At 42.9% G+C, this 13,185-nt stretch overlaps 1 protein-coding gene across 1 annotated transcript in view; it reads left to right on the forward strand.

Moving 5' to 3' along the window:
- MYO5B (myosin VB) overlaps positions 1-13,185 on the forward strand; it is a 351,393-nt gene that overhangs the window by 116,661 nt on the left and 221,547 nt on the right. The window contains exons 9-10 of the mRNA XM_007943854.2: positions 3,679-3,786; positions 8,798-8,907. Of these exons, the coding sequence (XP_007942045.2) occupies positions 3,679-3,786; positions 8,798-8,907 (218 nt within the window). The remainder of the gene's footprint in view (positions 1-3,678; positions 3,787-8,797; positions 8,908-13,185) is intronic.

Raw genomic sequence — 13,185 nt, forward strand, 5'->3', positions numbered from 1 at the left:
AGCCAAAGTTTTCCTATTCTCATTTCTGGTTTATTTCTTCTAAGACTGATTTGTTCATTCTTCTGACAATTGGTGGGATATTCAATATTCTTCACCAGCATCACAGTTCGATTTCATCAGTTCTTGTTCTGCACTCTTTTTCCATTGTTCAGCTTTCAGATGTATTTGAATCAATTGAAAAGACCATGGCTTGGGTCAGGTGCATTATAGTTTTTAGGTTGTGTTTATGGTGGCAAAGGAGCTCTGGTGGCATAGTGCCTAAGGCATTTGACTTCTAACCAGAAGGCTGGTGGTTCAAATCCACCAGCCACTCCTTGGAAGGAAGATTGGGCAATTACTTCCGTAGTGATAGCGCCTCAGAAACCCAAGGAGGAGTCGCTGTGTCAGATCCGATTCAACAGCAATGAGTTTGGTTTTTTGGTTTGCTTTTATGGTGGCAAAGTCATGTGATTCATGAATAGTCATCCCCACAATAGGGTGATCAAGTGATGGGCTTCCAATCCTGGCCAAACACTGGGTAAACCTGGGCACCATGTTAAAGCCCTATATGCCTCAGTTTGCCTGTCTGAAAAATGGGAATAATATATTCGCTCTTCCTCATGTAGACACTGTAAAAATCACCAGATTAGGACTTGGAAAAGTTGAGTATAAAGGGAAAAAAGAAATAATGCTTTTATGAAGCCTTTGAAACATATTTCTCTCTGCCAGGGCTTGCAGAGTAATTAGATATGAAAGAATTAAATGTGCTGTCCTAGCTTTCTGTGCAGCTGCTCATTGAGGAGGGCACAGGAGGCACCATTCGCCATGGGACAGTATGTTGGTGGCAAAGATCACCAGGCCTTGTAGTGAGACTTTTCAAGATGCAACAAACACTAAATTTTGAAGAAGTATAAAGGTCATCATGATAAATGTTTCCCAATGGCTATGAAAAAAGACACTAGGACCACAACTGCATGTTATAAGTGGAACCAAAAGTAAGTAGCTATGGGTGAATGTTCAGGTCCCTAGCCATGGCATTTAGGAATTTTTCATTGCCTCAAGTGTGGCATACAACACTTTGTTGTTGTTGTTGTTATGTGCCGTTGAGTCGGATCCAACTCACAGCGACCCCTCCTTGAGTTTCTGAGGCGGTATCACTACGGAAGTAGATTGCCCAGCCTTCCTTCTGAGGAGTGGCTGGTGGGTTTGAACCTCCAGCCTTCTGGTTAGCAGTCACGTACCTTAGGCACTACACCACCAGAACTCCATTAGGAGGGAAAAATGGATAATTGATCATAAAGGCACATGAATAGAAGCAAGTGGAAAAAAAAAAATTTATTTGACATTGATAGCCTTCTCTCACAATAATAAATTACATATATAGAAAAATAGATGCTTAAATATTTAATATTTTGTTTGCTGGGCAACAAAGTCTGTTTTGTTTTTTTAATGCAAAAATAAATAAATAAATATGCTATCTTACACCAAAAGCTAATGTGATTTTTTTCCCCAGAGAATTCAGAATTCATGTCCCCTCTGGCTATGAATGAGCACAGGGCTGACGTCCTCCTTCTCCCAGTTCAAGTGCCTTGTCCTATAATCATGAAAGCATGTTTAAGTTACTCCCTGAGGAAGCTTTCCTTCATAAATTGCAACTGAGATTCTGATTATGCGTTCCTATGGGCAGTGTGATTGGGTGTTATGGGTCCAGACTGTTCAGAGTCACATTGGGGTTTAGAGCTGAGTTCTGCTGCTTCCTAGGTGGCCCTGGCAATGTGTGCTTAGTGAGCCAGAGGAATTGGTAAGCTTCAGAATACACTGGTGCATAGGATGCAAGGTGGGAAATAGGGAGAAGGACCATTAAGGCACAGATGGAGGGTAGAGATGATGAGTGACAGTAAAGAAACTGATTTACATGGAATACAGAGATGTGGAGGGAAGGGATAAGACATGAATGAGTCTGGAATGGCAAGAGGAGGGCACTTTACAAAGCATCTCAAACAAACCAAACTCACTGGCATCGAGTTGGAACCGACTCACAGCAACCCCTCCTTGGGTTTCCGAGGCAGTATCACTACGGGAGTAGATCGCCCAACCTTCCTTCTGAGGAGTGGCTGGTGGGTTTGAACTGCCAACCTTCTGGTTAGCAGTCAAATGCCTTAGGCACTATGCCAGCAGAACTCCCAGGAGGCAGTTTTTTGAGGAAGTAGAGGCAAAAGGACTTTAAGCAGATGAGTGGTGTCACTGGAGTTACCAGCACTTTGGAGGTGGATTTGAAGGGACAAGAGCAAAGGCAGGGAGACCAGTGACCAGTATGAGTCTTTTGCAACCATCTTCACGCAAAGCTGTTGAAGATTGGACCCAGGGCAGAGGAAATGGGGATGGAGAAAATGAAGAGGCTCAAGAAATTCTCAGATAAATTTGGGAGGAGCAGGTGTTAGAGGAGGAGCGCAAATTGCAATGAAGTTGCATCCTATGCACATTTAGCTTCTGTGCATTCAACCAGACATCCTTAGGTCAAGAGAAAATTTCACTGTTTTCAAGGGTGATTTTGATTATGTGCAATCATTGCCTTAAATGTTGGCTTCTGAGCCCGGCCCCCTCCCAAGAGCTGATTCTACCATCCTCCCTGTGACACAGATACTGACTGCCCTCTGTTAAGGCTGCCTCTGAGTTCTCAGACATAGCCTGAGCCCCTCCTTTCCAGCCATTCCCAAGGCTGTTACCAAAGGACTGACAGAGGAGGAATTAAGCTGGGGGATGTGAGCCCACATGTGAGGGTCTCAGCCTACATTTGTGCCTGTATTTTGAGCATTCAGATGGGCCCCAACTTTGTAAAAAAAAAAAAAATACAAAGTAACACCAAGCAGAAAAACCATAGTGCTCAGATTTCCATGAGTTTTCAAATGAGGTGGTTGAACTAATATTATCAAGGTCATGGAAATCTGTGATTCTAGGATGGGTATACATTTTATTTGTGTTTATCAGATCTTAACAAGTCTATCTAAGGAGCTCTGATGGTGTAGTGCCTAAGCATTTTGACTGCTAGCCAGAGGGCTGGCAGTTCAAACCTACCAGCCACTCCATGGAAGGAAGACTAGACAATCCACTTCTGTACTGCCTTGGAAACCTAAAGGGGGTCGCTATCAGTCAGAATTGACTCAATGGCAGTGAGTTTGGTGGTTTTATTTGGTAACAAGTCTATTAGTGGATCCTGGTGGTATAGTGGGTAAGGCACTTGGTTGCTAACCAGAAGGTCAGAAGTTCAAACCCACCAGTGCTTGTGGAAGGACGATGAGGTAGTCTGCTTCTCTAAAGGTTTACAGCCTTGGAAACCCAACAGGGGCCACCATGAGTCAGAATTAACTCATGTCAGCAGTGGGTTTATGGTGAATCCTATCTGTGACTTATCTTGTAGGTTAACATGTTTCACATACCATTTTTATGCAAATGCAGTGACAGACACATTCTTTCAGCATAGTATAATTTTCTGTCTTATGTTATTCAATCATCTTCTCTCCCACTTGCCATTATGTTAAAGAGACTGTTTTGAAGGATCCCACTTATAACTAGGAATAATATTTGGTCTGGGAACGGTATGCTAAGGAAGTAGAAATCCTCATGGGTGGTTATCTGCAGGTAAATCAAGGATGAAGCCCTCTTTCTGATGCCTCTACCTTACTTCCTTACCTCCCATAGCATGTGCCGAGGACTTTTTCTATACATCCCAGGGAGGAGACACATCCATCGAGGGTGTAGATGATGCTGAAGACTTTGAGAAGACTCGACAGGCCTTCACACTTCTTGGTAAGGAGAATGAGGGAAACAGAGCTGGAGGGTGGACTTCATGGAGAGTAGGAAAACAAGGTGATGTCCCACTGTGCTTGCCAGCCTTCAACAGCTTAGGAGGATGTCCCCTTGCCCTTGGTGAATGTCTTCCTACTCTCTCTTTCCATCCCGGTCACCAGACTCCCAAGCTCAAGTTCAGTGCTTTGTTGGCCTTTCTTTTAGGGGTTGAGTCAGTCTCCCAAGTACTAGAGTATCCCTTTTCACTCCCTCAGGCCAATGAAGCCAAAGGAGGAAAACTAAGTGTAGCCATGTCTGCCCATGCTGTGGTCTGGGTGTAGACAAAGTGTACTCCAGCAGAAGGAAGTGTGCTTGGCCACTGGGACCAAGGCACCGATGTACCACAGTCATAGGGTCAGAGCTGTAAGCTGACTAGAAAAGTCTGATTGCATTGACATATGTATAAGATGGCACTTCTGTTAACTCTGTTTCCATCTAGAACTTGGTAGTGGAATTCTTTAAACAACGAGACTCTCTTTAGGGGAAGAAGGGGAGAGTAGACTAGAAAAAATGTCCCCCATCCTCTTCCAGTTCTGGGGGAGAAGAGCCCTTAGTTAATTTCTTAACTGAGAAATTAAAGTGGTAAATTCCTGGAACCTGCAGCCAGAAAAAAGACAATGTGGGAAGTCAGCCTAAAACCCAAGGTGGCTCAGAAGTTAGACCTTTGTGTTCTTCCCGACTTCTTTCCTGACAGAGATAGACGTTTGATCTCGAGCCATGTGATTAACCCACAGCAGCATTTCTAACGTCTTTTGTGGCGATCAGGGAAGTTCAATCCAATGTCCATTTAAAACACGGCCAAACGGGATATGGTCTAGCCTCTGTGTAGGGATTGAGAGAGCTTGACTTGAAGGCCCAGCTGCAGCTCATGTTTGAGTTGCTGGGCTCTTAAAAGAATGATAATTACGGATGATCAACAACTCAGAAGGGAAATGTATTCCGGGTGTTGTCTCCTAGTAAAGTCCCTCTAGCGCCCTCTATTGATGAAACTTGCCATTCTGCCAGCTGGCAAAGGAGAGGTGTTTACAAGGGCCAGCTAGCTCCACTCAGAAAGCAGACCAAAGAAGGGTGGATTTGAAACTGAGACACAGTAAGGTGATAACCCAGTATTGCATACCTTTCTAATCTCCAGAGTGGGGAAGTATGTCTGGAAGAGGCTGGATGTTGAGCAGGATGGCTTTCTGCCTAGGTTGTTAAAGAAAGGAGAAGGCTTACTGTGGCTGCTCCTGTAGTGTGATAGTGGCATGAGCTGATACAGGGAGAAGGTGCCCCCTATAGGGTTCTCAGGAGACTGAGCGCTTTAATTTTCAAAGCAAATGGCATCTGTAATTTTTCCCTAACCAAAACAAACCCACTGCTATGGGGTCAATTCCAATTCACAGTGACCCTATAGGACAGAGTAGAACTGCTCCATAGGGTTTCCAAGGCTGTAAATCTTTACAGAAGCAGACTGCTTTGTCTCTCTCCCCTGGATCAGCTGGTGGGTTTGAACCAGCAACCTGGTGGTTGGCAGCCAAATGTTTTAACCACTGCATCACCAGATCTCCTAATTTCTTCCCTACTCTTTAATAAATATGTCCATTCTTTTACTCACGGGTTTGGCAAACTTTTTCTTAAATGCAGCATAGTAAACGTTTTAGGCTTTGTGGACCATACGATTTCTATTGCAATTACTTCATTCTGCCATTGTAGCACAAAAATGGCCATAGACAAAATGTAAACAAATGGCTGTGGCATGGTGCCAATAAAATTTTATTTACAAAATCAGGCTGTGGGCCAGAGGCCTGAAGTTGTTGACCCCTGTTTCACTCCTTTGGTTTTGTTTTTTGTATTCCAATATGAGACACTGCTTATTCAGAGAATCCCATGTGAACAAGGGATTTTCTGGTTAGTTGAGTGCAGGGATCCTTAACTATTGTTAGGATGCAATACCTAGTCAACATCTACTACTTAAATTCCTATCATGATGGGGTCTTTGGAAACTGACAAAGCACTGGTTCCTAAGAATAAGTGAAAAAGAAAAGTTGCTGCCTAAGTGATATCTCCATCTTGACCTTTTAATACCCCAGCACTTACTTGTAATGAGACTCACGTGAGAATTGGGATGCTCTAAACTCTGACGAACAGCTAAAAGAACCCACTGTTACTCCACGCAGGGATGCAAAGTGGTCTAACATCCTGTCTTGTCCTGGCTTTAACCTTTCTTCCTTCCACCAGTCTTAATTTGATTACATTGAACAAGAATATATGGCAAAATTCTTTGGCCTCTGGCTGTTTTTTGGATTATTAAACCTCAGTAAAAGAATCGAAGAAAAGAATGCATATATTTACGTTCTTGGAAGGAAGACAGGGCAATCTACTTCCATAGTGATACCACCTCGGAAACCCGAGGAGGGGTCTCTGTGAGTTGGATTAGACTCGACAGCAATGAGTTTGGGTTATTTATTTATTTATTTATATACATATTTGCAAGGACCTGCAGTCTGTGCAATAGCCATTAATTCAGTCATTCCATCAGTTAGATTTTTGAGCACCTGTAATGTGCCAGACACTAGGCACTGGGGATATGATGATGAAACCAAAATGGCTACTCAGTGGAGATTCGCTGGTTATTAGTATTTCTGTTCACTTTGTCTGTTGTGAAATTTTATATAATAAAAATTAAAAAAGTAAATCTCTGCCCTTGTGGAGCTTATATGATAGTGGATATATAGCAATTTTTTTTAGAGTTAATTTTTTATAATTCATGCTTCAGTTGTCCACTTTGTAGATATCTGGATATAGTCTTTAATCCTAGCATAACATATCTTGCCTCACATTTGTACAAATGTCACTGAGTTCTTTTTTTTTTTCTTTGTCCTGAGTAAAGTATTTCCTTAAAAGAGGTAACTGAAGCTGGGGAGGATTGTTACTGTGATCAGGTCCCACTGACTTGGTCCCAAATCATGGTGATCCTGTGAACAACAGAATGAAACCCTGCTTGGCCCTGCACCATCCTCACAATTGTTGCTATGTTTGAGCCCATTGTTGCAGCCACCATGTCAGTCCATCTCAGCAAGTCTCCCTCTTTTTCCACTGACCCTCTGCTTTACCAAGCATGGTGTCTTTCTCTGAGACTGGTTCCTTCTGATAACATATCCAAAGTATGTAAGATGAAGTCTTACCATCCTTGCTTCTAAGGACCACCCTGACTGTACTTCCTCCAACATAGATCTGTTCATTCTTCTGGCAGTTCATGGTTTATTCAGTATTGTTTGCCAACACTGTAATTCAAATACATCAGTTTTCCTTTGGTTTTCCATATTTATCGTCCAGCTTTTACATTCATATCAGGCAATTGAAAATGCCATTGCTTGGGTGAGGTGCACCTTAGTCCTTAAAGTGGCATCCTTAGTTTTGAATACTTTAAAGAGGGTTTTTATAGCAGATTTGCTCAGTGCAATATATCATTTAATTTCTTGACTACTGCTCCATGGATCCAAGTAAAATTAAATCCTTGACAACTTCGATCTTTTGTCCGTTTATCACAATGTTGCCTGTTGATCCAGTTGTGAGGTTTTTTGTTTTCTTTATGTTGAGGTATAATCCATACTGAAGGCTGTATGTAGTCTTTGATCTTCATCAGTAAGTGCTTCAAGTCCTCTTTACTTTTAGCAAGCACGATTATGTTTGAGCAAGACTCATTAACAACACATTGCAGGTTGTTAATGAGTCTTCCTCCAGTCCTCATGCTGTGTTCTTCTTCACATGGTCCACCTTCTCAGATTATTTGCTCAGTGTACAGATTGAATAAGTATGGTGGGAGGATACCTCCCTGATGCACACCTTTCCTGGTATTAAGTCAAGCAGTATTCCCTCATTCAGTTCAAATAACTGCCTCTTGGTCTTTATACAGGTTCCACATGTGCACAATCAACTCCTCTGAAGTTCCTGTTCTTCACAATGTTTTCCAAAATTTGTTATGATCTACACAGTCAAATGCCTTTGCATAATCAATAAAACACAAGTAAACATCTTGAACATCATCATCATAATATTATGGGGAGGTGTATGGGGGAATAACTGTCTTATTTCTCAAACTCGGTGGAAGGTTTAATGGTGTTCATTATGTTATTCCACAGCCTCTTGTATTGTTGTTGTTATGTGCCATCGAGTGGGACCAGATTCATAGCGACCCCTCCTTGGGTTTCCAAGGTAGTATCACTAAGGAAGGAGATTGCCCCATCTTCCTTCCAAAGCCTCTTGTATAAGTCTGAAATATTTTGTGACTTTAAAAAAAAATGGTTTAAAGCTAAATATAAATTTTAAAGGATTATCCATGCCTTTGGTAACTCGTGTAGGAAAATGACAAATTGAACCACAGCCATTTACTGCTACAGTGGTTCTAGTGTCGAACAGACTTGTGTGTATCTGTAACTGAGATGGAGCATGGTGAGCAACAGCCCCCCTCTGGGATTGACCAAGAGCCAGCTGGCCGTCCAGCCCCTGTAACAGTCTCCCAGGAAAAGTTTTTCTTCTTCTTCCTCCTCTGTTGACACTTTGGATGTATGTCACAGATGTTTGCAGGATATTATGTGGGGAGGAAAACAACTGCAGATAAATGACCATTCTTATTAAACCCATAATAACATCCATAAAGTGTTTGGCTGACATAAGGTCCAAACTGAGTCTGCATGATTGCTGCCTCTCCTTGGCTTTTGGAGAAGTTAAAATGGTGGCGTACCCATCTGGTTGGATCAAGACGATCAGAGTGAGGGATATTTCCCTTTCAGTCCAGGGAGCCCCTTTGCCCTCTGAGCTCTTACTGTGAGAGGTAATTACTTGGTGAGGAGCCTGGATCATTTTTGGAATCGTTGGCCCGGAAAGGAAAGTCAAACCTTATTTTTAAAGAAGTCCTGAACACGGGTAAAACACCTTTTCTGTCCTACAGCCTTGGATATTGAGTGTCATTCATTTTTTTTTTTTTTTTCAGGAGTGAGAGAGTCCCATCAGATGAGCATTTTCAAGATAATTGCTTCTATCCTGCACCTTGGAAATGTGGAGATTCAGGCCGAACGCGACGGTGATTCGTGTAGTATATCAGTAAGTTGTGCTCCAGCTCCAGAGATGAAATGTACACAGCTAATTGTGTTCTTACCATTTCATGCAGCTTAAACATGCCTTTACTCGTAGAGGACTCTCGTAGGTTATTTATTCTTAACAGTAATGGTTTCTGTTCACTTGCCGATAATTTTTGAAAAGAACAAAGCCTTTTCAAATCAGGTGCCATCAAACTTGTATCACTGAGGGCAGGGAATTTAGTGGCTGTTCACTTGAAGTCTTTCTGATGGGTTGATTTTCCAAGTTCCTAGAGGTATATGGGATTCTGCAGAATGTCATCAATCGATTGAATGCTCTCTGAGCTCTAGATGAGGTCTACACTGCAAGGCTATATAAAGGATTGGGCACCATACTTGGTGGCTACCTCTAAGAAGCTTACTATTTGTCTGGTTAGACAAGATAAATGCCAACACTTGCCCAAATGTTAACAGTACAAGGCAGAATATTAAGTGAGGCAACTATGTGAAACTACAGTAAATTATAAAGTGCTATATAAATTACCTGTTTCCTAAGATCATGGCTGCTGTGCTCACTGTTCTACCCCTGGCACCCCTGGGGGCACCTGACCTATGCTGGCACCCACTGGATGTTTGTGTAAAGACTGAATGAAGGTGGGAGTGTAAGAGCCTGCTTGGAGGGAGAGGGGACAGGGCACGTAGGTGGTAGTCGGGGGAGGAGGTGGTGTCTGACAGGTAGAGATTTGGATGCCACATGGTGAAGCCCTTTCTCTTAAAGACAACAGGAAGCCACAGAAAGTTTGAAGCACAGGTGTGTGGTCTAGGCTAGTCTTACATTGTTCTCTGATTAGAGGCTGTCTAGTTGAGAGTGAGAACTATGAGTCAAGACTGCCTGGTCGCAGGTCCTGGTTCTGCTACTTACTGGATATGACTTTGGCCAAGTTACTGAACATTTCTAAGGCCATTTTCTTACCTGCAGAGTATAGATGATATTACCTACCTCAGAGTGCTGGCATGAGGGTTAAATGAAATACAGGTGATCCCCAACTTATAATGTATTCAAGTTATGCTAAACCACACTTATGACCTCTGTGGGTTTTGTGTGTGTGGTACATCTTATTGTTAGTAATGTGTACTATGCACAGTGTTGGGCAATCCTACTTCCGTAGTGATACTGCCTTGGAAACCCAAGGAGGGGTCGCTATGAGTCGGGTTTGACTCGACAGCACATAACAACAACAGTGTTGCAGTGTGTAATTTGCTATTGCTATCATTTCCAGAGATTCACTTTCAGCTGTTCAATGTTATGATTTATAAAGATACTGATAATAAAAGACAATAGTAATGAAAACTTAAAAAAAAAAGAGGCATTCAACTTACGTCAAAGCCAATTTACGATGGAGTTATTGAATGGAACCCCATGATAAGTAAGGAGCTCTGGTAGCATAGTGGCTAAAGCACTTGACTGCTAACCAGAAGGCTGGCGGTTCAAACCCACCAGCCACTCCTCGGAAGGAAGGTTGGGCAATCTTACTTATGTAGTGATACTGCCTTGGAAACCCAAGGAGGGGTCGCTATGAGTTGGGGTCGACTCGACGGCACATAACAACAACAACAACAGTAGTGCCTAAGACACTTGACTGCTAATCAGAAGACTGGAGGTTCAAACCCACCAGCCACTCCTCGGAAGGAAGATGGGGCAATCTACTTCTGTAATGATACTGCCTCAGAAACCCAAGGAGGGGTTGCTATGAGTGGGGTCCAACTCAACGGCACATAACAACAACAACAACCTGTATTGCATGGAAAAGCCTTACCAAAAACCAAACTCACTATCGAGTTGCTTCCAACTCACTTGGGTTTCCAAGGCTGTAAATCTTTATGGCAGCAGATTGCCTCATCTTGCTTCCATAGAGTGGCTGGTGGGTTCAAACTGCTGACCTTCGGTTTAGCAGCCAAATGCCCTAACCACTACCTCACCAGAGCTCCTTATGGAGAAGCCCTAGCACAAAGCAGGTAGCAACTGACTCCTTAACTATTATTATCATTGTTGTGCTAGAGTAGAATGGACCTTAAGATCATCTCTCTCAATCCTCTCACTTTATAGGGGAGAAAAAACTCAGGCCCAGAAAAGAGCAAAGTCTTTCTCTAAGGCCATAATGAAAGTTAATGGCAACACCAAGAACGGGACCCTATATAGGAAAATGTCCTTTCCCCTATACCACTGCCAGCCTTGCTTCTTCAAGTGGACTCTAAGTCCCTTGAGCTGTGACTGTCCCCACATGCCCACTATTCCCCATCAGTGCCTAGCCCAATGCTGGGCACATAGTGTATGCTCAAGAAATACTTCATTAGATGGTTGTTACCATAAGCTCCCTCTCGAAAATGAATTTTAGTTTATTCCTCAGGCACATAAGATAGGCCTCCTGCTGGAAAGGCTGCCTGTCCATAAGTAGTGTGCCTTCTGCTTGGTAGTTTTTAATTAAAGCACAAAAATGTGTTTTGTGATTGCCAGAGTTACCTTGGAGATGCAACAGCATGCAATTACTTGGACACCAGAGGCAATTTGTTTCCTAAATTTGGCAATATGGGCCCGTAAAACGAATCTGCTACCTATGAAGTGGGCTATTTTTAATGGATTTAGCATCATTTAATTAAGCTTAAATGTAATTGCATGATGTTAAATCAGTTTCAGTTAGCACCTTTAATCAAGAGCCAGAGCTGGTACAGAGAAGCAAGCCACACCCCCCAAAGTGTTGGGAAATGTATCCCTGGGATGGTGTTCAGACTGCTCCCTGGCTTGGATGCTTGTGGTCCTTTCTCCACTGCACAGTGAAGGGAGGAAGCATGTGGGCAGGACTTGGGCAGACCTGTGTACTGTTAGCAGCCCACTTGAATGTCAGGGAATCCAGCTGCAGTGCTGTGTTTAGTAATTAAGAATTTCTTGGAAATAGGTCAGATGAACAAGTTGGACACCTGCCACCAATGGACCTGTTACCTGCTGCACTTAAGCCCCCAGATACATACTTTTACCACAAAGAGCTTTACGTTTGAGGGAGAGGGAAGGGTGGTGGAAGTAGCTGCAGAGAAAAAGCCAGGAGGGGTGGCAATGGAATGTGTGACTGTGAAAGGATGGGCCTCTGACACTCCCCCCCAACACACACACACCCCAAGCTGTGGGTGCTGGGGTTAGGAGCTCTGGGTCAGAAGTCAAGGAGCCTCACTTAATCCCATTTTTCTCATCTGAAACATAGAGGAGTTTAGGTTAGAATAGTTCCCAAAGTATTTACCTGGAACTCTTAACCCTAGGCAATTTCCTAGGAAAATAAGAGTTGTTTGGTCCAATAAGTTCAGGAAACCAAAAAACCAAAATCACTGCTATAGGGTCAATTCCAACTCAAAGTGACCCCTATGGGGTTTCCAAGGTGGTAAATCCTTTATGGAAGCAGATTGCCTCATCTTTCTTCTGCAGAGCAGCTGGTGAGTTCAAACCATTGACCTTTTGGTTAGCAGCCAAATGCCTTAACCACTATACCACTGGAGCTCCTTAAGTTCAGGAAATGCTGTGTAAATTTCTCTTAATGCTTGGAAGGATCATGAACAAACCGTTTAACCTGGGAAGATTCCCTGTCCCCACCTTTTTTTTATATAAAACTTTTGTAACTACTATTGGAGAAACATTGGATGATTTCAGAAGTTATTTCTCTGATGGTCTGTTATTTTATAAATGCATGTGTTTGGGGAAAATGGTTTTTAAATATCTGTAAGAAAAAAAAAATGGCCTGGGGATATGGTGTCAAGGGGGAAATGGTGTAGTTATTCGTGTTAATTTTCATTGAACAAGCCCTTATTTAAATCTACAAGACACCCTCATCAGAAAATGAGTCCCACAGATCACTTCCAAAAACCAAACCAAACTCAACTCACAGTGACCCTTCCTTGGGTTTCCGAGGTGCTATCTCTAAGGAAATAGATTGCCCAGTCTTCCTTCTGAGGAGTGGCTGGTGGGTTTGGACTGCCAGCCTTCAAGTTAGCAGTCAAAGTAGAATGTAGCACATTGTGTTCTAAAGGGTTCCCTTTCAGCCTCTCTAGCAGGCTCACAGCTAGGTTAACAGCTTTCCCAGGCAGACGTAGACGAAGGAATGAGTAAGGGCTGAACAGGTTCTCTGTAGTATGCTTAATGGACAGCACCCATTAGCCAACAGACCTATACATTTTGGTGAAACGGGGCAAGACCCTGTGGGTAATTTGGTGATCCAGTGGCTCGAAGGCCAGGCTGTGTGATTGGTACTTTGGGTAAACC

Source organism: Orycteropus afer, unplaced genomic scaffold (assembly GCF_000298275.1).
Source record: "Orycteropus afer afer isolate SDZICR_OR568_19922 unplaced genomic scaffold, OryAfe1.0 scaffold00113, whole genome shotgun sequence".
NCBI lineage: Eukaryota > Metazoa > Chordata > Mammalia > Tubulidentata > Orycteropodidae > Orycteropus > Orycteropus afer.